The sequence below is a fragment of the Capricornis sumatraensis genome, chromosome 3 (genome assembly GCF_032405125.1).
Source record: "Capricornis sumatraensis isolate serow.1 chromosome 3, serow.2, whole genome shotgun sequence".
NCBI classification, from domain to species: domain Eukaryota; kingdom Metazoa; phylum Chordata; class Mammalia; order Artiodactyla; family Bovidae; genus Capricornis; species Capricornis sumatraensis.
Window position 1 is genome coordinate 97,605,419 of NC_091071.1, and position 23,543 is coordinate 97,628,961.

General features: G+C 37.9%; 1 protein-coding gene across 1 annotated transcript in view; it reads right to left on the reverse strand.

The window, feature by feature from the left end:
* ARHGAP15 (Rho GTPase activating protein 15) overlaps nucleotides 1-23,543 on the reverse strand; it is a 707,176-nt gene that overhangs the window by 264,624 nt on the left and 419,009 nt on the right. The window contains exon 9 of the mRNA XM_068968725.1: nucleotides 21,115-21,237. Within this exon, the coding sequence (XP_068824826.1) occupies nucleotides 21,115-21,237 (123 nt within the window). The remainder of the gene's footprint in view (nucleotides 1-21,114; nucleotides 21,238-23,543) is intronic.

Consider the following 23,543-nt stretch of genomic DNA (forward strand, 5'->3'; position numbering starts at 1 on the left):
ATAAATAGAAGTTTACTAGGAAGAGGATGCTAGAAAAGAATACTCAAGGTGAGGAGGCTTTATACAATAGAACAAGATAAACAAAATCTTTCCTCTTTCCTAGAGAAATAGGTGTATTTCTATTCCCTCATATTACATTCCCTTCTGGATGCCAAGTAAAAATAAGTGAATAAGTGAATGAAGGAACACATGAATAAGAGAGACAATCTATATAGAAAAGTGACTTTTATGCAATGACTGTTTCATGATAACTTTTGAGTATGAAAGAAATGTATTTCAGTTTAGTTTACATTAATGCACTTTGGATGATCAACATTACCAAATTTTGCTTAGCAAAGGCTGACTATTTACATTTTGGGTTGACAATATTTTCTGTTTTTCCTTCGCCTATCCTCATTTTATTAGCATTACTGAGGGGTCTATCAAAGGAAAAGGGAATAAAATTTAAAGATGTCAAACTTTGCTACTTTATCCCTATCTGTGTACAGTTTATGTTTTTAAACTAGAAAACTGTCCATGGAGCTTAACTGCTCAAGCATACAACTTATTACAATTACTCTGAAGTTAAAACTTTTATTACTATGGAATCAGTACTTTTATTTCTGCTTGAGTGATGAGGATAAGAAGAAAACTTTATACATGAAATTTATTCAGATATTTGATTGAATTAAATCTAAATGATTTAATAAAATTACCTATTAGCCCATACTAATAGGGACTAAAGCTGGTAATGTCATTCAGTGATTGATAAAAGTTGAAAGTTTCTTTTAGGGTGGAGAAGGTGTGGAAATTGTGACTCACTCTGGATTAAGTAAAATCTAGGAAATAACACTGTACTCTTCCTAATATCAGCATAGATTTGTTAGAATCCCAGGTGGTAAGACTTCAATTTATTTGCATGAATGCATAGTTCAATAAGAAAAGATTTAAATTTAGTTGGAGTAAAACTGCTTAATGATTTCAAATATTACTTGTAATATTTTAATATAATGGGTTTGAATATCTATAATGGAGTCTCTTTCATTTGGGTCTTAAGGGTGTTCTCACAGCTACTAATGCTGAGTGCTAGGTACATGCTGAAGTACCTAAGAGGAAAGCACTTTAGGTTAAAAGCACTTTCTCTTCTCAGCCTTGGGTTAAAAGCTATTTCAGGATTCTGTTAAAGGCATTCTTTGGTCCTCAGCTTCAGCTTAAAAGCAGCTTTGATGAAAAGTGCTTTGAGGCAGGTAAAGGATTTGATAATAAACCATATTAAGAGCTGGGGAACAGTGTGGTTCTGTGGAAGTGTTGGCTAGCTCCGTGGAGGTGTGGCGTATACCCTGTGCAGGTTTGCCTGCTCTCTGTTGTCCACTAATTATTTTATGCAAAGAAATTGAAAAACATTTCCAGGAATGTAACTGGAGAGAAGGGGTTAGGAGCTCAAATTAGTAGGCCATGGTGCACACATTTCCGAAAACATATTGTGTCTTTTGGGGCTTCCAGTCAAACATGGTGTGTATTTCTTTCTCAGCTCTTACTGTAGAAAGTGACCTTGCACTAACATTTCTAAAACAGCTTATCCTGTCTCAGGGCTGTCCACAAAACTGAATAAATAGATATCTCATTGGAAGATGGGCTTCCTTGGTAACTCAGAGGGTTAAAGAATCTGCCTGAAATGCAGGAGACCCAGGTTCGATCCCTGGGTTGGAAAGACTCCCTGGAGAAGGGAATGGCTACCCACTCCAGTATTCATGCCTGGAGAATTCCATGGACAGAGAAGCCTGGCGACCAACAGTCCATGGGGTCACAAAGAGTCAAACACAACTGTGTGACTAACACTTTCACTTTCATTGGGAGATTCACTTTGCATACAGTACATTTTCTGGGTTTATTTCATACACTTCACGTTACTTTTCCAACTAACAGGGTCTCCCAAGGTGGGACAGGCATAATTAAAGATGAAATGGTTGGGTCTACCGAATGAATTGCAGAGTGATGGTCACTACCCAAATGTCTAATTGCAAGTGTTAATATTTGTTGGTGAAAACACCAACAGTGTGTTTGAGAAGTGGCTTGCTTGAGAAGGATTTTGAGCTTGTGGAATCAGTGGGAATTCTCAGAGAGGGAAGAATGCTTCATGTATTCTAGCTGATCCGAGTTCTGTTGAGGAGAGGGCCTCAGAGAGAATGGAAAGAAGCTATTTTTTCACTTTGTGAGATTCAAAGCCTAAGCATTGTTGCTTCAGGCCCTAAAAAGATCAACTGAACCATGTGGATGTCTGGGAGCAGGGCAGTCTTCCTTGTTGTTCTGCAGGCAGAGTGAAGCCAGAAATGCAGCAGAACCAGAGGGACTGCAGGCCCTGGAAGGTTTTGTAGGTTTGGAGACTTCTGGACAGTAAGTAGGCCCTGAAGCAGTCACTGATCAGAAGACGCTGGCTATCTGTGGCCATGGCAAATTGCCTTCCTTGTCCAGTTTGTAGGCAATGAGATATCAAAGAAGAGGAATCAGAGAAGAACATGAAGAGAGCAGTTCTCAGACGTGATACACTCCAGGTGTCCCAGAAATAGCTGGGGAGACATTGGAAACAGAAAGGCTGAATTCTTATGATGATACTGGTGGGAGTCAAGACTTGTGATATTTGCTACCTATGAAGACTTGCTACCTTCATGTCATTGTTACTTCATTCACAGTAACAGGTTGCTGGGACGTGGCCCATTGAGGTTAAATAGGAATTAAGTAAAATTAATTTCATAATGTGGCTTTCTAACACAATCAGTCCTTCACATATACAGGGATATAGAACCCGCAAATACAGAGGAATCACTGTACTGTGGCATTTTACACACAGGGTTGTAGCATCCTCAAATGATAGTAAGGGATAACTATATATATTTCCACTGGACTTTTCAAATGGAGCCAAGCTGGCGAGATATGGACATAATTTTATTTTAATATGGAATACTTCTTTTAGGCAGTGTCTAATTTTCAAGAAAGGAATCTCACCTTACATATCTTGGTGGGCCCAACATCCAGGCTATCACTTACCACATGGTAGGTCTTCAATATATGTTCATCAAATAAATAAGAAATATGTAATGGTACTGAGTGAATAATAACATTGATCATAAAATAAAGTACAAGGTCCTTAGCCTGACCCTATGCGAACCACCTGCCACCATGACTTATTAAATCCGTTATATTTCATCCAAGTCACCATTACCCATGCTTTCCTACAACTGTGTACCTTACATGTCTTACTCATTTCTTCTCATATCCAAATACTTTAAGGTTCAGTTTAAGGGCCATAGAGTAAAAGAAATAGTAATCTTTCCCACTTCTTTTCCCACTTGTAATTTTCTGAAATCTATGACCTAAATGCCCCTTGAAGCAATTGACATTTAATATATTATGCCATATTTGTTGTACGTTTTCCTCCCTCACTCATCTCTTGGGGGATTCTGCTTTATGAAATACTGTATCCTCTTAGAAAACAGTGACTTACGAGTATGTGTGAGAATTAGCCTTGAAGAAAGCTGAGCTCTGAAGTATTGATGCTTTTGAACTGTGGTGCTGGAGAAGACTCTTGAGAGTCCCTTGGTCTGCAAGGAGGTCCAACCAGTCCATCCTAAAGGAGATTCAGCTAAAGCTGAAACTCCAATACTTTGGCCACCTCATGTGAAGAGTTGACTCATTGGAAAAGATCCTGAGGCTGGGAGAAATTGGGGGCAGGAGGAGAAGGGGACAACAGAGGATGAGATGGCTGGGTGGCATCACTGACTCGATGAACATGAATTTGAGTAGACTCTGGGAATTTTTGATGGACAGGGAGGCCTGGCGTGCTGTGTTTCATGGGGTCTCAAAGAGTTGGACACAACTGAGCAACTGAACTGAACTGATGAGTAGGCAATGTAGATAACCATCAAAGCACAAAGAAATGCAAGCAGAGTTCTTTAGCCTTGTTATTGGATACAACAGCACAAGGTGGATAGGATGTTCCACATGTTGATTTTCTTAATGCAGTCTCACGAAAATCTCAGCATCTTTTATCTGTTTTGAAATTTTCAGAATGTCTACTCTGCATCCAGGAGAAGAAGCACATACAATATACTCTGAGATAGTAAGAGAAGAATTAGGAGTATAAGAATGAATAGCTATTACTTGCTATGCTGATTGTTCTTTACATAGTATCAACAATTCTAAGAGGTAATATCTGGAAAGTGTTAAGACAGCAGATTTCATTACTTTGCCCTAATTCACAAAAATATAAGTAGCGGAGCCAAGACAGACTTCAAATCTGCTTCACAATCCCACCATCTTTGTGGCTTAATGACTGCAGTACATTGTTGCCCTGAGTACAATAGGTTACATATAGCTCTTTCAAACAGCAGAGGGAGATGTGGCCACTATCATCTCATCAGTTCACACCACATGCCCCCAGACCCAAGGAGGAAAATAGTATTTCACACATTTCATTATTTCAAGTGTTCTTTATATACTGAAATATCATACAAAACTAAGCACAGTTTTGTGTTCAAGCACCTCTTTTTCCCAAGGATGCACAGCGTTGCTGCATTACTTGTTAGATATTCTTGTAGTCTAGGAGTCGAGGCTGGTGATAATGGAGGCAACAGGCTGGGACCTTCTCCAGCAAAGGATGCTTCCACCACCCCTAACCTCCAGATGGTGAGGCAAATGGGTTAGCACAGACTCCACGCAGTGGGTCTCAGTTGAATGTCTACCATCCAGCTCAGCAGGTGAAACTGAAGCTCAACACACATATACATGGCAGCTTCTCAGACTCTTGAGTTAGAGAACTGCATCTGGGAGGCAGAAGCTTTCTCTATGCATTCCATAGTGTTCGTACTATAATAACTGATTGTAGGCACAGATGGCTTTGGATTATCACTGGGAAATGTTTTCCACTAGAACTTTACCCAAAAGTACTTACTACCTTCTCCAGAATTCATCAGATAAGATGTCCCACCTCCCCAACTGTCTCCAATATGCTATTTATTCTCTATGTGTTCTCAGTGCAGGGTTGTGATCTTGTTTTCCCCCACCATGTACCTCCTGCCCATCCATCCCTTCTGAGGCCACAGTTCCCTGACCAGATTTTCTGATTTCCAATCTGTCCTCCACAATGCACTATGGGACAGACATCTTACTGATAAAGTGCCCTGGTATGTGGCCCCATATGGTCATATTTGGAAAGCTTATATATTAATACCTACACTACATAGCCACCCTTGAAATACTTTCTCCATATTGCTGTGGCATCTTGAATTGAACATAAAACTTCCCACACAGATAAAAGTAATTGTCTTTCCTTGTGTGTGATGGACAGTGTATTTCTAACCAATATTACTTTTCTTCAAAGATTATTCAATCATACTTTTAATATGTGATCTTTCTGATTAAAGGGGCGTGCGTACAAGTGTATACATGAATAAAAAACCTCATGGTAGAGAATTTGAGATATCTGACTTCATTGGGAATACTGCTTTTGATGAAAACAGGGTCTAACCTTGCATTTTTTTCCTCCTAAAATGTTTGACTTCTTCAACTGGTAATTATGTAAACAGATTTATGACCAAAAAGTGCTCTCACTTCCTCTTCTGACATGTTAATTGTTTCTAAAAAACATTAAGTGAGGTCCTGTCAAATTCTCTACACAATATTGAATTTATTCTATGCTAATTACATTTTTAAGATAAAAAAATTGTACCATACTCAAGGCCCCAGTACATTTCAAATGTACAGTCACAAAAGATGTAAACATATTATACTGTTCAGAGAAGGAATGTATGAGGTGGTGCAAATGATGAAGGAGTCTGGGGGAATAATAGCTTTTCTGAAATTTAGATTATTTGGAATATCAAGATGCTAAGATATCCTCAAGACATTATTTTCAGACCATCTGTTTTCTTATTTCTTAGCCTCTAGTGCATGATAGATTCCTTCATTGTGAGGTTAACCAAGGCCAGTCCTCTTCCGCCTCCATCATTTTTTCCCTCCTATGAGTTTGAGTTCCAAGTTCAAAGGGATAAGTTAGGAGTGATATATTCAAGTTAACGACCCTCACATGTGTTTAACTTGGATTACATCTCCTCTAAAATCTCTCTCCTGTCTAATATGGGTAGATAAGAAAATCATTAAAAAATTGGAACTCAATAACTGTTGAAAGAGAATGAAAATTTCTCTCCTTTGCTCTTACATTTCTAAGTGAATTAAATCTGATGAAGATGTCAATCCTTGTAATAGCCTCTTAGATAGCTATCTGCCCAAGTTATCCATCACAACACCAAGCACAATTCAATGGCTGTATGCATCTCAGGAGGCATCAAGTTAGGCAAATTTAGGATTTACTCTAGGTATGTAGGTTATAATTTGGGGCAAAATTTCAGCAATAAATATGTACTAAATTTTCTTATAAATATTGGCCAAATATATATGACTTATTTTGCTTTAAAATTATAGCATTCTTTATAATGATTATCTTACATGTCTGAACATATATATGTATCTACTAAAGGAGGATTGGCTCAGAGGTTAAAGGTCTCCCTCCAATGTGGGAGACCTGGGTTCGATCCTTGGGTGGGGAAGATCCCTTGGAGAAGGAGATGGCAACCCACTCCAATATCCTTGCCTGAAGAATCCCATGGACGGAGGAGCCTCATAGGCTACAGTCTATGGGGTCACAAAGAGTCGGACATGACTGAGCGACTTCACCTTCACCTTCATTAATATTAGTAGCAGTATATACTTTATATATTAAATTTCTTTAATAAATCCCAACTTCATTACTGTCCTCCCTGGTGGCTCAGATGGTAAAGCATTTGCCTACAATGCAGGAGACCTGGGTTCGATCCCTGGGTCTGGAAAATCCCCTGGAGAAGGGAATGGCAACCCACTCCAGTATTCTTGCCTAGAGAATCCCCATTATCAGAGGAGCCTGGAGGGATACAGTCCATGGGGCTGCAAAGAATTGGACATGACTGAGAGACTAACATTGGAGAAGTCACTGGCACCCCACTCCAGTACTCTTGCCTGGAAAATCCCATGGATGGAGGAGCCTGGTAAGTTGCAGTCCATGGGGTCGCTAAGAGTCAGACATGATTGAGCAATTTCACTTTCACTTTTCACTTTCATGCATTGGAGAAGGAAATGGCAACCCACTCCAGTGTTCTTGCCTGGAGAATCCCAGGGACAGGGGAGCCTGGTGGGCTGCCGTCTATGGGGTCGCACAGAGTCGGACACGACTGAAGTGACTTAGCAGCAGTAGCAGCAGCAAAGAGACTAACACACACGCAACTTTAATATTATAGGTTGATGCTCAGTATCAGTCAGCTATACAAAGTATTCCAAGTATTTTTTAAACATATTATCAAAGGTAAAAAAAATGCTGGAGACAATAGAAAATACAAGATGGAGTTAGGTCACAATATGTAATAACATATTGTAATAACATATACGTAATCTCAATAGTAATAATAACTGAACTCTTGAAAAAAATGTAAGTTGAAGAAGACATGTGTAAACAAATATTCGTTTCTTATTAGTTCAGTTCAGTCGCTCAGTTGTGTCCAACTCTTTGTGACCCCATGGACTGCAGCATGCCAGGCCTCCCTGTCCATCACCAGGATATCACCATCATCATCCCTGTCCATCACCATCATCATTCTTACAAACTTCTTGAAATGACTCTGTATTCTTTTCTTTCCTGGGCTTTTACCCTAAGCTACTGTTAAATTGTGAAAGCACATTTTCATAAAATCTTTTTTTAATTACATAAATGTTGATTTGATGAGAGAGAAAAGTTTTGTTATTTCTCTTTTATGTTTTCTTTATTGTGTGAGAAGAAAGTGTTCTGATCATCTTTTTAAATAATGAAAACAATAATAACTATTCCCAGGAGAATAAGAAAGCAAAGAGAAGGCTTTGTTTGACTTATCTGTGATAAGGCACTTTTGTGCTTCAGTTTTTGAGAGTTGAAAAAAGAGATGTACACAACACTTCCAAGCCCTTCTATTATGACAGTTTATGCTTCCTATACAGCTTATTTAACTCAAATGCCTGGGAAATAGACACAATTACCACCTTATGGAATGCCACTTAACTTTAAATGTTCCCTATAGAATAGGAGCCTACTTCATCAAAATTTATCTCAGTTTCTCAGGAATTATTTCTCCTGTAGGCTTCTGATTTTTTTCTGTGCAATTTTAACATTTAACTCAAGATTGCTTAGGCACAACTATGATATAAAAAGACAGAAAATATTCCCACACTCAGGGAGTTTGTTCACAAGAGTTCCTGTGAAAGAGCTGTGTCCTATGCCCATGTACACTTTAATCATTCACTCTTTCAGCTGTTATCAATTTAAAACCAATGAAACTCCCACACTGAGTCCATTTGAGCAGTCAATTTTAATATCTCAAGGCATCTGTAGTTATTCTGAATTGGCTGCAAAAGCAGAACTAACAAGTTAAGCTCTAACCATAAGTCGACATCAGGCTGGTAAACCATACATCAAACGCAGACAGTTAGTCAATACTCCAGTACGAAAAACCAACTAGCATTTTTAAGAAGCGCAATATATTCATAATATGTTTGGCAGTCTGGTTTGCATTGCTTCCTTGATGGCTGCGCATTTAACTTTTTAGTCAACAGGGTGCTTTTTGCACTGCCAAGGCAACACATTTGAGGGAAAAGTGGTCTAGTCTTCCCATGTATGGGTAATAATTTTAACATGAGAATAAAAGGGATGGAGGAATGTGCCCTTTGTGAATAAGAATACAGAAAGTGTCTTAATAGTTGCTTTTTATAAGAAAACTCTTTCAACCATATGTTCTGGATCTTTGAGCACAGTCTCGATTTCAAATATTATGTCATTGTCAGGCCATGTGTCTCAATTTTGTGTTTGGAAAATATGGTTGCTTGAAATACCTCTTTTTCTCCCAAGAATGACTCCATGACAGGACTGTTGCCTCCCATAGAGAAAAGACAATGAAGAAGGAGGAGTATTCAAACAAGATCAAGGCAGTCATCACTTCAATCAAATTATTTCCAAATTTTGGGGGCTCCGGGGGCCCTGGGCAAGGGGGAGTGAAGGGTATTTATGACATATAGCTGCCTATTCCCAGAACTCTTTTATGTACTTTTATTTTATCTTCAAAAAGAAAGGACATATTAAAGAGAAATTTCTAAGGAGGAACAATGCTACATAAAGTTTATGTTTTCAGATCTGTTGCCCCAGAAAATGCTTTGATAAAACACACTTAGAGCAACATAGTCAATTTCAAAGGAAAGTTGGGAGATAATACCTCCTCATATTGCAGTGTGACTAATACTGACAGACCACCAATTATGATTATCCAAATTCTGATATGGCCTCTTGCCTCTTTCCCACAGAAAAGTCGAATATGCTGGAATAGTATTTTTGTGACACAGAGTTATTTTTCTGATGATTAAATTTTACAGAGGCTGGTCAAATTTCAATGTCACTAATCAGATAGGGTAACAAGTCAAAAGAGATATTTTTATATTGGACAAGAGAGAGAGTTTTATATTTGTTCCCTCCAGTAAAATGATACATTTCTTTTTTTCCTTTATGTTGGGAATTTGTGGAACATTTCTGATTTATAATAGACATGAATTTAAGAGGAAAGATTTGTAGGCCACACTGTCAGTGATGCTGAAGGAAATAAAAAGAGCACTATATCAATCTTTGTTGTTGTTGTTCACTCACTAAGTCGTGTCCTACTCTTTGTGACCCCATGGACTGTGGCCCACCAGACTGCTTTGTCCCTGGGATTTCCCATGCACGAATACTGGAGTGGACTGTCATTTCCTACTCCAAGGGATCTTCCTGACTCAGGGATCGAACCTACGTCTCCTGCGATGGCAGGCAGATTCTGTACCACTGAGTCACCAGGGAAGCCCATTTTCATGTTAAGATATGTCAAAATGAATTATTGATGGTAACATATCCACTCCAGTACTCTTGCCTGGCAAATCCCATGAATGGAGGAGCCTGGTAGGCTGCAGTCCATGGGGTCGCAAAGTCTGACATGACTGAGCGACTTCATTTTCACTTTTCACTTTCACGCACTGGAGAAGGAAATGGCAACCCACTCCAGTGTTCTTGCCTGGAGAATCCCAGGGACAGGGGACCCTAGTGGGCTGCCATCTCTGGGGTCACACAGAGTCGGACACGACTGAAGCGACTTAGCAGCAGCAGCAGCAGTAGCAACATTTCCTCTGCTCGTAGCCATCCACACATCTGCTGAATGTGGACCCTCATGAGGAGAAACTGGTTGGGAGAGCTCTGAAATGTAACATCTCTAGAGGCAGAGTCAACATACATACATAAAATGGACCCTCGAATCCCAATCATACCAAGAGTACCTCCTTTTCCAAGCACTATGAAAAACTGAATTCATCTCACTATATATGAAGCATTTATTCACATATTTGTTCAAATTATCCATCTCCCGGTCAGGAAGAAACACTGGTTTCCCCTCCCTCCATTATCCACCCCACTACAAAATGGAATCAATGTATTTTCAGCAACAGAACTACAAAAACTACAAAGGAGAAGGTAAAGTGCCAGCATCGGTTTTGGATGCAGTCTGTACAGTCTACCGAGGTCCTGAAAAGCTAACAAGAATGTGGCTGAAGAATCTTCCCCTGCCTGTGAGCTGGGTTTAGGAGTCATGAGGGAACTGTGTCGTATGAGAACACCTGCTGGAGAACAGCAGGGTATCAATAATAAATGCTAACCTTTAGAAGAGGGACTCCTGTGGACACTGATGAGAGCCCTGCATCTTTTTCTTCTCTTCAGGTGGTTTCGTGGAGGAAAGATTTAGGATGTGATTAGAGGACTGAGCGGCCATAGACCACCTCTCCAGAGGGCAGCACAGCAGCCTGACTTTTGGTCATCTGCAACTAGTTGAGGATATGCTTCAGACAGCAAATAAACTTGGGTTGGTGCAACATCAGGGATGGGAAGAGAGGCTTCTTATCCTGTACACGATCTACACACACATGCATACATGTCCAAACACACATGCACAAACATATACAATTTGAGTTAGAGCACAGAATATGCTTAAAACATGGTTTATTACAAAACAAAACCTGTCTCTACCTGGTACTGTTTCCTTACTGGTGCTCATGCTGATTTCTTCTTACTTTACGAAAACTTGTCAGTCCTCGAACTGAAAGGCTTAAAAACAATATTTCAAACTGTCACCAAGATTAGACTAACTCTGTAAGCTATGCCAAAACACTGGGCAACCTTTTAATAATAAATAGTCCATGGAATGGCTAAAACCAACCATCTTCTGCCAGGACAAGAATTAATATGGGTTTTAGAGGCCATTGGCTAACAACAAAATGCCAATATGCTATTTTGAAATCAATTGGGTCTTATTCATTTTATATTCTCCATATTTAGAATGTCTGTTACTAGAAACACAGTCAGCTTTAGAGCTAAAGGCTGATATTATCCAGAACTTTCTTTTACCTAAAAAAAGACAGAGATCTTAAGAACTCGACTCAAATGTTAGTAATATATTTTAAAGGAAGAAAAATGGAGAATAGTAGAAAAATAACATTACCTGCAAACATACAAAATATAGTAGTTTATAGCAGGAAATTACAGATAATATCATTTTGTAGATACTAAAAATCAAGTATAGGTAAGTCACCATCTCAAATAATATATTCTAATGAATCGTGTGTGAAAAGTTCTCCCTCCATAAGAAAATAAGTTCTTGAACCACAGGGAAACCAATTCATTACTCTTGCTCATTCTTTTCCCCCTTACTAATTTGCTCCCATTCTGGACCTCATTTCTCTCTTGTTGCTCCGAAGTTATTTTGCTTTTAATATCTCATAATATCAGGATCATTTCCTCTCTGGATAACAGGCTTTTAAAAGACATGGGCTTAACCTGCTAGCCAGGTGCACTTTTTCCTCAACATTTGCCATCTTTCATGGTGACCTGTATTTTATTATTGAACAAAAGCTAGCTATGTGGTACTCTATTATGAACACATTTGCTCCCAAGAGCCTTTAAATAACAGAAACTGCCTGGGAACTATAAATGCAGAGGAACCAGGAAGCTTATAGGCCAAGATAAAGCAGCTTAAGGTTGGCTATTAATTTTGGCTAATATTAAATCATGACACAGCTCACACGTAAGGATCACAGTTCAATTATGAACCATAAAGAAGTTTAAAGAAAAGAAGATTTACAAGATATTTTTAAGCACATTAATGCATATTGTGGAAGTTGTGAGAGTATTTCAGGCCCAAGCAATGATAGACCCATGCCCCAGTATATAAATTCAAATATAATTATTCTCAGACTAACACTGATAAAGTGGCAAGTTGAAGCATATCTCTACTCAAAGGTATATTGCAGTGTTGCTCATAAATATTTTGCTTAAATTAACAATGTGACAGGTAGGTTACTTTGTCATACATTAGCTCTAACAAATTACTTTAAAAATACTGTCCTCTTAACTCAGTGATTTTGCTATTCATAAACATGACTGCTGAAACTTTAGGGCTAATAACTTCTATCAGCAACTTGGATGGCAAAGCTTTCTTTACTTCTCAGTATAACATATATTTTACGAAAGTACTGTGATATTAAAGATATTATTTTCTCATATGCCAGAAACTTAAACAATTGTCTGTTTGGGTAATTATTAAACATTTTGGCAATTGGATAACACCATGTTAGTGGGTGTAGATAGGAAAGAAAATGAGCTCATGCCCATTTTTGTATAAAGAGTACCATAATAAAAATTACCCAAAATGGCAAATATGAGCCAACTGCAAATGATTTTTATGCTTTCCTTGAAGTAAATAAATTACTGCTGCCTTTCCTTGATACTTGTCTGGATTGATTTCTCAAACATTAAAAGAATACTTGAGAGAGTGTTTTCCTAGGGTCATCTTGGTCATGATTTCCTCTATAAACAAAAGTAAGAAAAGAAGGAAGAGGGGGGAAAAAAGGAAAGAAAGATGAAAACAAGGAAGGAAAGACAGAAGAAAGAAAGGAAGAAATCAAGGGAGCTGATGAATGTTTAAGATAAGTTGGGCACTGTGTGAGATTCTTTCATTTAAAATAAATAAACTTAAATAGAATTTCATTTGAATTTTATGATGAAAATTTTATAAACCCAAAAGTTGATAACCAAATATTAAATTTATAACTGACAGATGACAGAATCTACCTTTAACTTAGCTTAGTCACATTCTAAAGCTGTTATGCTTTCAAATAAACTCAATTCCCTTAATTATAAAATAGAGTTGAAAATTTTCTCTCATTATAAAAAATTGTACACAGATTTATTCAGTTTAGCAAAAGTATATAAGGCATACTCTATCCTATGGAAATATTTAATATTTCAAGCAGGTCTGATAGTTCCTATAGATCACCCTAGAGCAAAAACATACCACTGACAAGCTAGCTCTACCCATGTATGCAGAATTACAGCTCATTTTTGTGGAGCCTCATTTGGTAATAAGAACGAAGAACAATGGCCAACCAGACATGTGAGTGAAGTTACTAATGTGATGAAAGAGAATCGGACAAATATATGAGTAAAAGGAACGTAGATGACATTGATGATTCAAAGAAGAGAAAATCTTAAAATTAAAAGGCCAAAACAACAACGAATTTTAATTTATACAAGTTGACAAGTTAGAAAAAAATATAATCTATTTTCTATTTTCTCTCTTATTCAATGAATTAATGTTTACTGAGTGCTAAGTATCATCCTCACTATTAGGAATGGGAACATTATGGTCAAACAAAACCTGTCCTCATATAATCCGAGAGAGTGAGGTATGTAAAAAAGAATGGAGAATAAGAAGGATGTCTAGAAAACTGAAAATATAATAGTTGAAGCAAAAATAATGATGAAACTGAGAATTCTTTCAGAACATGAGAAAAACCAATTCTGACGTTCTAATACTCACATCCTAAAGATCACAAAGGGGGCAACAGAAAACTGATGGGAGAAAATTATTAACATAATAAGAAAGAGAAAAAATTTCAGAGGCAAAGATTCACAATTCTTCAAATTGAGTGCCAAGCAAAGTAAATTTTAAAAATTCTGCCAACTGTATACATTATCTTGACTATAGAATCTCAAAGACCACCCAAAAAAAAAAAAAAAAACAGACAAAAGAAATCAACGATTCTGAAAGAAAAAAGAATTCAAAGTAACAAGAGTAAGAATGGAAGCTGCAACTCTATATTCTAGAGGCAATGGGATTTTATGCACAACAAAAGTATTGATTAAGTGTATGGACATACTGAAGATATTTTTAGTCAGGGTCTCATGTTTTCTAAATGAGTTACTGAAGGCTGTTACATAATAAGAGAAGAAATTAAGGCAAGAAAGAAAAGGCATGGGATTCAGAAGACAGTGAATACAGCTCAGAAGATCAATGAAAGGAAATCACAGAGTAAAAAAGGTGAAGCATAGAAAGCAACCAACACAAATGGAGTAAGATTATGGAAGGATTTTAGAAGAGATATGCAGCTGATACCACTCTAATGGAAGATGAGAGTGAAAAGCTGGCTTAAAATTCAACGTAAAACACACACAAAAAGAAACCTAAGATCATGGCCATAACTTCATGGCAAGTATAATGGGAAAAAGTGAAAGCAGTGAAAGATTTTATTTTCTTGAGCTCCAAAATCACTGCAGATGGTGACTGCAGCCATGAAATTAAAAGATACTTGCTTCTTGGAAGGAAAGCTATGACAAACCTAGACAGCATATTAAAAAGCAAAGGCATCACTTTGCTGACAAAGGTCCATATAGTCAAAGTTCTGGTTTTTCCAGTAGTCTTGTATGGATGGATGTGAGAATTAGACCAAAAAGAAGGCTGAGTAACTGATGATTTGGAATTGTGATGCTGGAGAAACCTCTGGAGAGTCCCTTGGACTGCAAGAAGATCAAATCAGTCAATCCTAAAGAAAACCAATATTCCCTGAATATTCGCTGGACTAATGCTGCAGCTGAAGTTCCAGCCAACACTTTGGCCACCTAATACAAAGAGCCAACTCCTTGAAAAAGATCCGGATACTGGGAAAGATAGAAGGCAAAAAGAGAAGAGGGCAGGAGAGGATGAGATGGTTAAATAGCATCACCGACTCAATGGACATAAATTTGAGTAAGCTCCAGGAGATAGTGAAGGACAGGGGAGCCTGGCATGCTGCAGTTCATGGGGTAGCAAACAGTTGGATATTACTTAGCAACTAAATAACAACAACAAAAGTGAAACCTGGAAAGCAACCAATACAAATGGAGTAGGATGATGGAAGGGTTTTAGAAGAAATTCTGGGGTAAAAACCAGGGAGTCACAGACTAAGGTACATAGAATGTTTAATAGAGAGGACTAAATCCTTTGAGGATGTAAAACTCAGAAAGCAATGAAAAATAAAACTTTGGGAGATAAACATCTGTACAAGAAATCCACAATCCCAAGATGTATCAAGCTAAACAACAGTGTGATTATAAGGAAATGATGAAGCATAAGCTTTAAAAATAATAAGATTATAATTTGCACAGCCAATAAGGCATGGTATCAGACCTGTGGATAAATTAATCCAATCTGGCACACTACTTGGTGAAAAATTTCATAATAATTACATGATTACATGACTGATCACTTTTTTCACATTTAGATTTGAAATATAGGGGATGACGGTAGAATTCTTGATTGTAGCGGTGAAACAACATAAACTTACTAATACAACCTTCGAATGTAAAAGAAAGGAGATCAAGGGACATTTCTCCTTAATAAAAGTCAGGGGGTCGTGATACCGTAAGAACAGAGAGGGAAGTCTAATACTTCATGCCACAAAAAGCAATCTTATATAGTCATAATAATATGAATGTTGTTTCTTCATTTTTAACTTCCAGAGTCAACCTATAGATAAGTCATAATTACAGAAATCAGTGAAATAATATAACTTTTCATGAGGTAGAAGTAAAGACTTAACAGCAAAAGTAAAGGAGATGAAAGGGGAAAAGGACACCTTGCTTGTCATCTTGTCAGTGGAGGCATTAAGTCACAATTGTCTATGGTCAACAGAACAATAAACAGAGGTCTAAGTATGTTGGATATTTCGGATGAAGCCAATAGTAACAGCAAAGCCAACTGTATTTGAGTATTTGGGAGAGAAAAAGACAGGTAGACGAAGTCTAGTTTAATTGCCAGATTCACTGTAAAATAAACCTGAGGTAATGTCTGAAATTTATGAAGAAAGATATTGAAACATTAAAGATAAAGATATTAACAAAAATCTATACCCCAAATAACAATAACTAAGATAGAGAGGCAGCCTTGAGAACTACAAATAGAAACCACCCTAAATGGTCCCTATAAGGAAGAAAATGAGCATGAGGCGGGAAAACACTGCTTTTCATCATAAATCCTGGAGGTGTACTATTTAATCCTTATACTGGCTGTTTCCCTTATAACAAACATTAAAAAACGGAAGTATTACCACAGTGCTCTCAATTTCTACTAATGTCATCCAGTATGGTTTTTTTCTATACAAAGATGAAAGAAACCACTTTCAAAATACACAATATTCTCTATCATTTTGACATAAAGAAATGTTAGTTGCTCCTAAAAATCCAACCAATTATTATCTTTTCTAAAAATTGCGTTGCCTGTGTTTTATGTTCTTGGATGTCAATGCTGCTATTTGAAAGATTACATAAGGTAGTTTGGCTGATGCTAATGAGCAATTACTTCAGTTCCAAAAGCAAGGAGAGGACATGTACAAACATACCTACCACCCTAAAGTGTACCCTATTCCCTATAATTTACATATTACATTGATTGGAGTTTTGTTTTCCATGAGCGGCTCAATGTAATAAACTCATACATTTAAAAAGCTCTTGCTATTCCCTTGGCAAATGTGAAAGCACTTGGAGAAATTGAAGGCTTTTCAGAAGCTACTACTGCAATGGCACAATGATCGTGACACCCACCTGAGCTATTACTATTGCTTTTCATTGGGTGATAATTCAGAATTTTCTGCTGGCCCCGTTTTGGCATCATAAGGTACCCTTTTCATTAGTCATATTAAAGAAATGAGAAAATGCAGCCCCATTAAGAGGCTACTTCCCTATCTAAAATCTAGCCAACGAAATCACATATTGGCCGGGTCTCCATGAGTCCAAAAATCAGGTTTTAAAGAAAGGGTTTGTGCCTGAGTTTATACTGTGCGATATTGTGACAGTTTTCTTTTCACCTAAAGTGCTTTGTGAATATTGTTCTGCTGGGCATTGAAAGTCAATAAAACACAGCCTTTCCTGCCCCACAGTGGGGGCTCAATAAACGCTGGTTGAATTCAAAGCTCAGGCCTCTCAATCTGTTGGGAATGTTGCATAAAAGCGTAAACACTTTGAAAAGTGGCTGTGGCCTTGCCAAAACCCTCCTAGGTATCAGGAAGCACACTTGTAAGACCCAAACTACCATGTACAGCTTTCCTGAACCTCAGTAATGGAGGTCTTTACTCCACATATGCAAAGTTCAGTTCAGTTCAGATCAGTTCCGTCGCTCAATAGTGTCCGACTCTTTGCGACCCCATGAATTGCAGCACGCCAGGCCTCCCTGTCCATCACCAACTCCCGGAGTTCACTCAGACTCACATCCATCAAGTCAGTGATGTCATCCAGCCATCTCATCCTCTGTTGTCCCCTTCTCCTCCTGCCCCCAATCCCTCCCAGCATCAGAGTCTTTTCCAATGAGTCAACTCTTCGCATGAGGTGGCCAAAGTACTGGAGTTTCAGCTTTAGCATCATTCCTTTCAAAGAAATCCCAGGGCTGATCTTCAGAATGGACTGGCTGGATCTCCTTGCAGTCCAAGGGAATCTAAAGAGTCTTCTCCAACACCACAGTTCAAAAGCATCAATTCTATGCAAAAGAATATATTAAATATATATTCCAATATGTATTTGAATATATATTTAATATAATTTGGGAAAACACACTCCAGGACAATTTAAAGGCATTATCTCTTTTTTCCAAATAATTCTTCTCTAGAAAGAGTTAAGTCATTTTACTTGGAGAAATTAACCATTTAAGTGTTAATCATTGATTTATTTTGTGTGATTTTTCACAGCCAATCAAAAACACTGTTTTCATTTTCTCCCCCTAAGTCTTTGCCTTAAATATGCTAAGAAAACGGACTTAACATACTAAATTTGACTGGGTCGATATTTTTAAAAATTGGTTTAATGCTTTCTATTCAGTTTTAAAAAAAGTCTCAGAAGCCTTACAAAAAATTCACAGTTAAAACTGAAACAAGCCCAAGAAGTGAGTGTATTTGCATAACTTGATCTGTATTTGGAAGAAAATTCCACTGAAGACAACAATGGAAGCTTATCAAATTGGAATTTCACATAGATTTTCCATAGCCTTACTAATGAATTCTGACTCATTGGTCAGCTATGGTGAAAATGCAATGGAGCTTTAAGATAGGAAATGTACCATTGGAGTGTGTTCAGTGGTTCCATTACATCAGTATGAAAATTGCATTAGGCATCCAGTTTCTCTGCTGTTTTCTGAGACCAATTCTAGAGCACTATGGTTTTTAATTCTTTAGCATTTTGACTGGGGCCCAGACCATGCCACTGAATTAAAACCTCTTTTATTTTGCTACAGTCATGAAAAATTTGGAGTTTGTCATATTGTAATTGTTTGGGCTGCTTATCTGGTTTTATACTTTGTCATGATGGCAGGTAACATGCTATTGATTTTTTTCTAAGAAAATGATAATCCATGGGATAAATTCTAAGGTAGAACTGGAGGTACTGCAATATTATGATGTGAAGTTGAATCTGTAGAAGACCAAATGCTGTCCACTGAAAAGGACATTTCAGAGAGTAAAAGTCTGAGCTAAAGACTGATTTAAAGCAGGTGCTAGTTCTACTTCCAAATGCTTATGTTAAAGAATTTTCCACTCTATTAGTGATAGGTATGTTCATGCTTTGCAAAATTTAACCTTTCACAATTGGTTCAAAATGCTAGATGATTTTTGTGATATGTTCACCTATTTTAAAAAGAGACTGAAGTTAATAGGTCAGATGGCTATTGTAAACTATTGAAATAATTCTCATCCTAAGTAGTGCTGAAAATACTATCTGCTTTGCCCTGTTCCTGAGAAATACTTGTATCATAAACCACTTTTTGACTTCTATAAGGATATCTTTCCACTTCATTCACAGTTTATTTTAGTACTTTATTTTAGCCTATTTTCAAATTCTTTCTTGTACTTAATTTTCAAAATGTGTGCATTGGTTAGAAAATCTGAAAACCAGGGAGAATAATGGACTTGATGCCTATATTTTTTTCTTAGGAAAATAATACATTTGCCTCAGTGATCTATAAGGTAATTTCCAGTCATAGAAATCTACATCACTGGTTTTATCTGTACATCCATCCTTTCATCTATCTGGTAACAACAGTAATGAATGATAATAATATTAGTGATAGCAGAGGACATTTTTTGAATACTTATGTTCCAGTTCAGTTCAGTTCAATTCTGTCGCTCAGTCGTGTCCAACTCTTTGCAACCCCATGAATCGCAGCACGCCAGGCCTCCCTGTCCATCACCAACTCCCGGAGTTCACTCAGACTCACGTCCATTGAGTCAGTGATGCCATCTAGCCATCTCATCCTCTGTTGTCCCCTTCTTCTCCCATCCCCAATCCCTCCCAGCATCAGAGTCTTTTCCAATGAGTCAACTCTGCGCATGAGGTGGCCAAAGTACTGGAGTTTCAGCTTTAGCATCATTCCTTCCAAAGAAATCCCAGGGCTGATCTCCTTCAGAATGGACTGGTTGGATCTCCTTGCAGTCCAAGGGAATCTCAAGAGTCTTCTCCAACACCACAGTTCAAAAGCATCAATTCTGCAGCGCTCAGCTTTCTTTACAGTCCAACTCTCACATCTATACATGACCACAGGAAAAACCATAGCCTTGACTAGACGGACCTTAGTCGGCAAAGTAATGTCTCTGCTTTTGAATATGCTATCTAGGTTGGTCATAACTTTTCTTCCAAGCAGTAAGGGTCTTTTAATTTCATGGCTACAGTCCCCATCTGCAGTGATTTGGGAGCCCAAAAAAATAAAGTCTGACACTGTTTCTACTGTTTCCCCATCTATTTCCCATGCAGTGATGGGACCAGATGCCATGATCTTCGTTTTCTGAATGTTGAGCTTTAAGCCAACTTTTTCACTCTCCACTTTCACTTTCATCAAGAGGCTTTTTAGCTCCTCTTCACTTTCTGCCATAAGGGTGGTGTCATCTGCTTATCTGAGGTTATTGATATTTCAAGCACTGTTAAATACTTTAAATGGATTATCTCATTTGTTTAAGAGTCTTCTCAGTGATGGGTGTAAGTAACAGAAGAGGCTCTGAGATAACAACATCTCTGAGGCTCAGAGATGACAACTTGCTCAACATCAATATTAGTGAGTGGTAGACTAGAAGTCTGAGTCCCAATTACAGTCTCAGGCCAGAGTGTTCTTCTATTCTGGTGTTGGAATGGTGGAGGATATTTTATACACTTTACACATACTTGCAAAATATCTGCTTATTTCAATTTAGATTGAGTTCTGGGTCCTCCAGTTTTCAAACCTGTTAAGTTTTCACGACACTAGTTTATCTTAGACTTTCTTCTTAGCCCTACTTCAGACTATGACTAGGTGATTAGATAACTTATTATACAAGACTCAGTTGAGAATGATCAGGGATGCTGTTAGTAAATATTCTGGAGCAATAAGTATATTAAAAGATTACCCCAGCATGTGGGGTCATTCTAATGGGCCACTGGGATGTTTTTTCTTCACTCCCAGATACTCTGAGGGAAAAACCTGGTATTTTTTCAGTGATCTTATGATACAACCTTTATTTTTCTCAGGATTAGTTTTCTGGATAGCTATTTTTCCTTCTGTCATAGAGCAGAACATTTAATAAGCAACTTAAGAAGAATAAAATCTCCTAAAACTCCTTTAGAGCCAACTAACTACTGACAGAGAGGCACATTCATTTATCACTGTTACAGTAAAAGTATAAAATATTCTATACCTTTAATAAGTCCTTTTTCTTGCAGAGTTTTCAGGGAAGGTCTTCGGGTAATAAACTTCTTTAATCTGCTTTTAACTCGGTTTTTGTCGCTTGTATCAGAAGCACTATGATGCAGTCTGAACACTGGAGATTAAAAAAAATAATCAGAGGCTTTCAGTAAATTTTTCCTTTATGATTATTACTTTATGCAAACACAAATAGAAAACTGCTAGTTATGGGATGACTACCTGAATTAATAGCTCAGGCCCTTCTGTTTAGACAGGGCACAAGAGCAAAAATTTGCTTATGTGAAAATATTAGCTCTGTTGCTACATGAACATGTAATGAGAATGTGGTTAGGTCCATATTTTCACAATTTATTTTCACATTAACTTCCTCATATTTAACATGATAACTTATCTGGATAGCTCTACCTGTGTATGTGTGTGTGTTTAGTCAGTCATGTCCAACTCTTTGTAACCTTGTGGACTGTAGGCCACCAGGCTTCTCTGTCCCTAGGATTCTTCAGGCAAGAATACTGGAGTGGGTTGCCATTTCCTCCTCCAGGGGATGTTCCTGATCCAGGGACTGAACCTGCATCTCCTATGTTTCCTGTGATGCAGGTAGATTCCTTAATGCTGAGCCACTGGGGGAAGCCCTCTACCTAACTGTATCTGTACACAAAATTATAGAAAAGTTCATCTAACTTGTGGAGAAAAAAGCTGTTGTTAATTTCAATTAAAAGCAATGACCAACCTAGAGAGCATATTAAAAAGCAGAGACATTACTTTGCAGACAAAGATCTGTCTAGTCAAAGTTATGGTTTTCCTAATAGTCATAGTCATGTATGGATGTGGGAGTTGAACTATAAAGTAAGCTGAGCACTGAAGAATTGATGCTTTTGAATTGTGGTGTTGGAGAAGACTCTTGAGAGTCCTTTGGACTGCAAGGAGATCAAACCAATCAATCTTAAAGGAAATCAGTTTTGAATATTCATTGGAAGGACTGATGCTAAAGCTGAAACTCCAATACTTTGGCCACCTGATGCAAAGAGCTGACTCATTGGAAAAGACCCTGATGCTGGGAAAGATTGAAGGCAGGAGGAGAAGGGGACAATAGAGGATGAGATGGTTGGATAGCATCACTGACTCAATGGACATGAGTTTAAGTCTACTCCAAGAGTTGGTAATGGACAGGGAAGCCTGGTGTGCTGCAGTCCATGGGGTCACAGAGTTGGACATGACTGAGTGACTGAATGAACTAAATTGAACAGTAGGAAATTTAGGCATTTTCAAAGGTCCTGCATACCTAATAATTTTTTCAATCTTCTTTATCAAGTTAACCCAAAGTGATTTCTTTTCCAGAAAGCAGATATTTTTAAGATTTCAGATTCCCCTGGCCATCCGGTGGCTAAGACTCTGAGCTCTCAATGCCAGGGTCCAGGGTTTGATCCCTGGTCAGGAAACTGGATGCAATTAAGAGTTCGAATGATGCAACTAAAAGATTTTGCATGCCACAATGAAGATCAAAGGTCCCTTGTGCCCCACTAAGACCTGGCACAGCTAAGTTAATTCATTAATTTTTTTAAAAGAATGCAGATACATCTTTCTCTTCTTATTTGTGTGAAATTACCACTAGGTGAAATTCTGTAATTCATATTGACTCAAACTTTTGCCATGTCTTCATCAGTCCCCCATCTCAGTTTTACTAGCCTCACTGTTGTCATGAAAGTTAGGGGTGTATCTATTAATAATTCATTTACTATAAGCACATGGTTGCTGAATGCCTACTGATTATCACATCCTATGCTAAAGGATATGGATTCAATTATGAACATAACATTTAAGGTCTGTACCTTCATTAGCACAGAGTCTAAATACTTTCAAGTTATCTTATTATTAATGACATTATTAACAGGGGTTCCCTTGTGGCTCAGCTGGTAAAGAATCTGCCTGCAGTGTAGGAGACCTGGATTTGATCCCTGGATTGGGAAGATCACCTGGAGAAGGGAAGGGCTACCCACTCCAGCATTCTGGCCTGGAAAATTCCATGGACTGTATAGTCCATGGGGTGGCTAAGAGTCAGACACGACTGAGCAACTTTCACTTTCATTATTAATAATGATTTTTATCATTAATCATTGTGCTGGAGAAGACTCTTGAGAGTCCCTTGGACTGCAAGGAGGTCAAACAAGTCAATCCTAAAGGACATCAACCTTGAATATTCATTGGGAAGACTGTTGCTGAAGTTGAAGCTCCAATACTTTGACCATCTGGTGGGAATTCAATTCATTGGAAAAGACTCTGATGCTGGGAAAGATCAAAGACAAAAGGAGAAGGGGGCAGCAGAGGATGACATGGTTAGATAGCATCATCAATTCAATGGACATGGATTTGAGCAAACATTGGGAGACAGTGGAGGACAGAGGAGCTGGGCATGCTGCAGTTCAC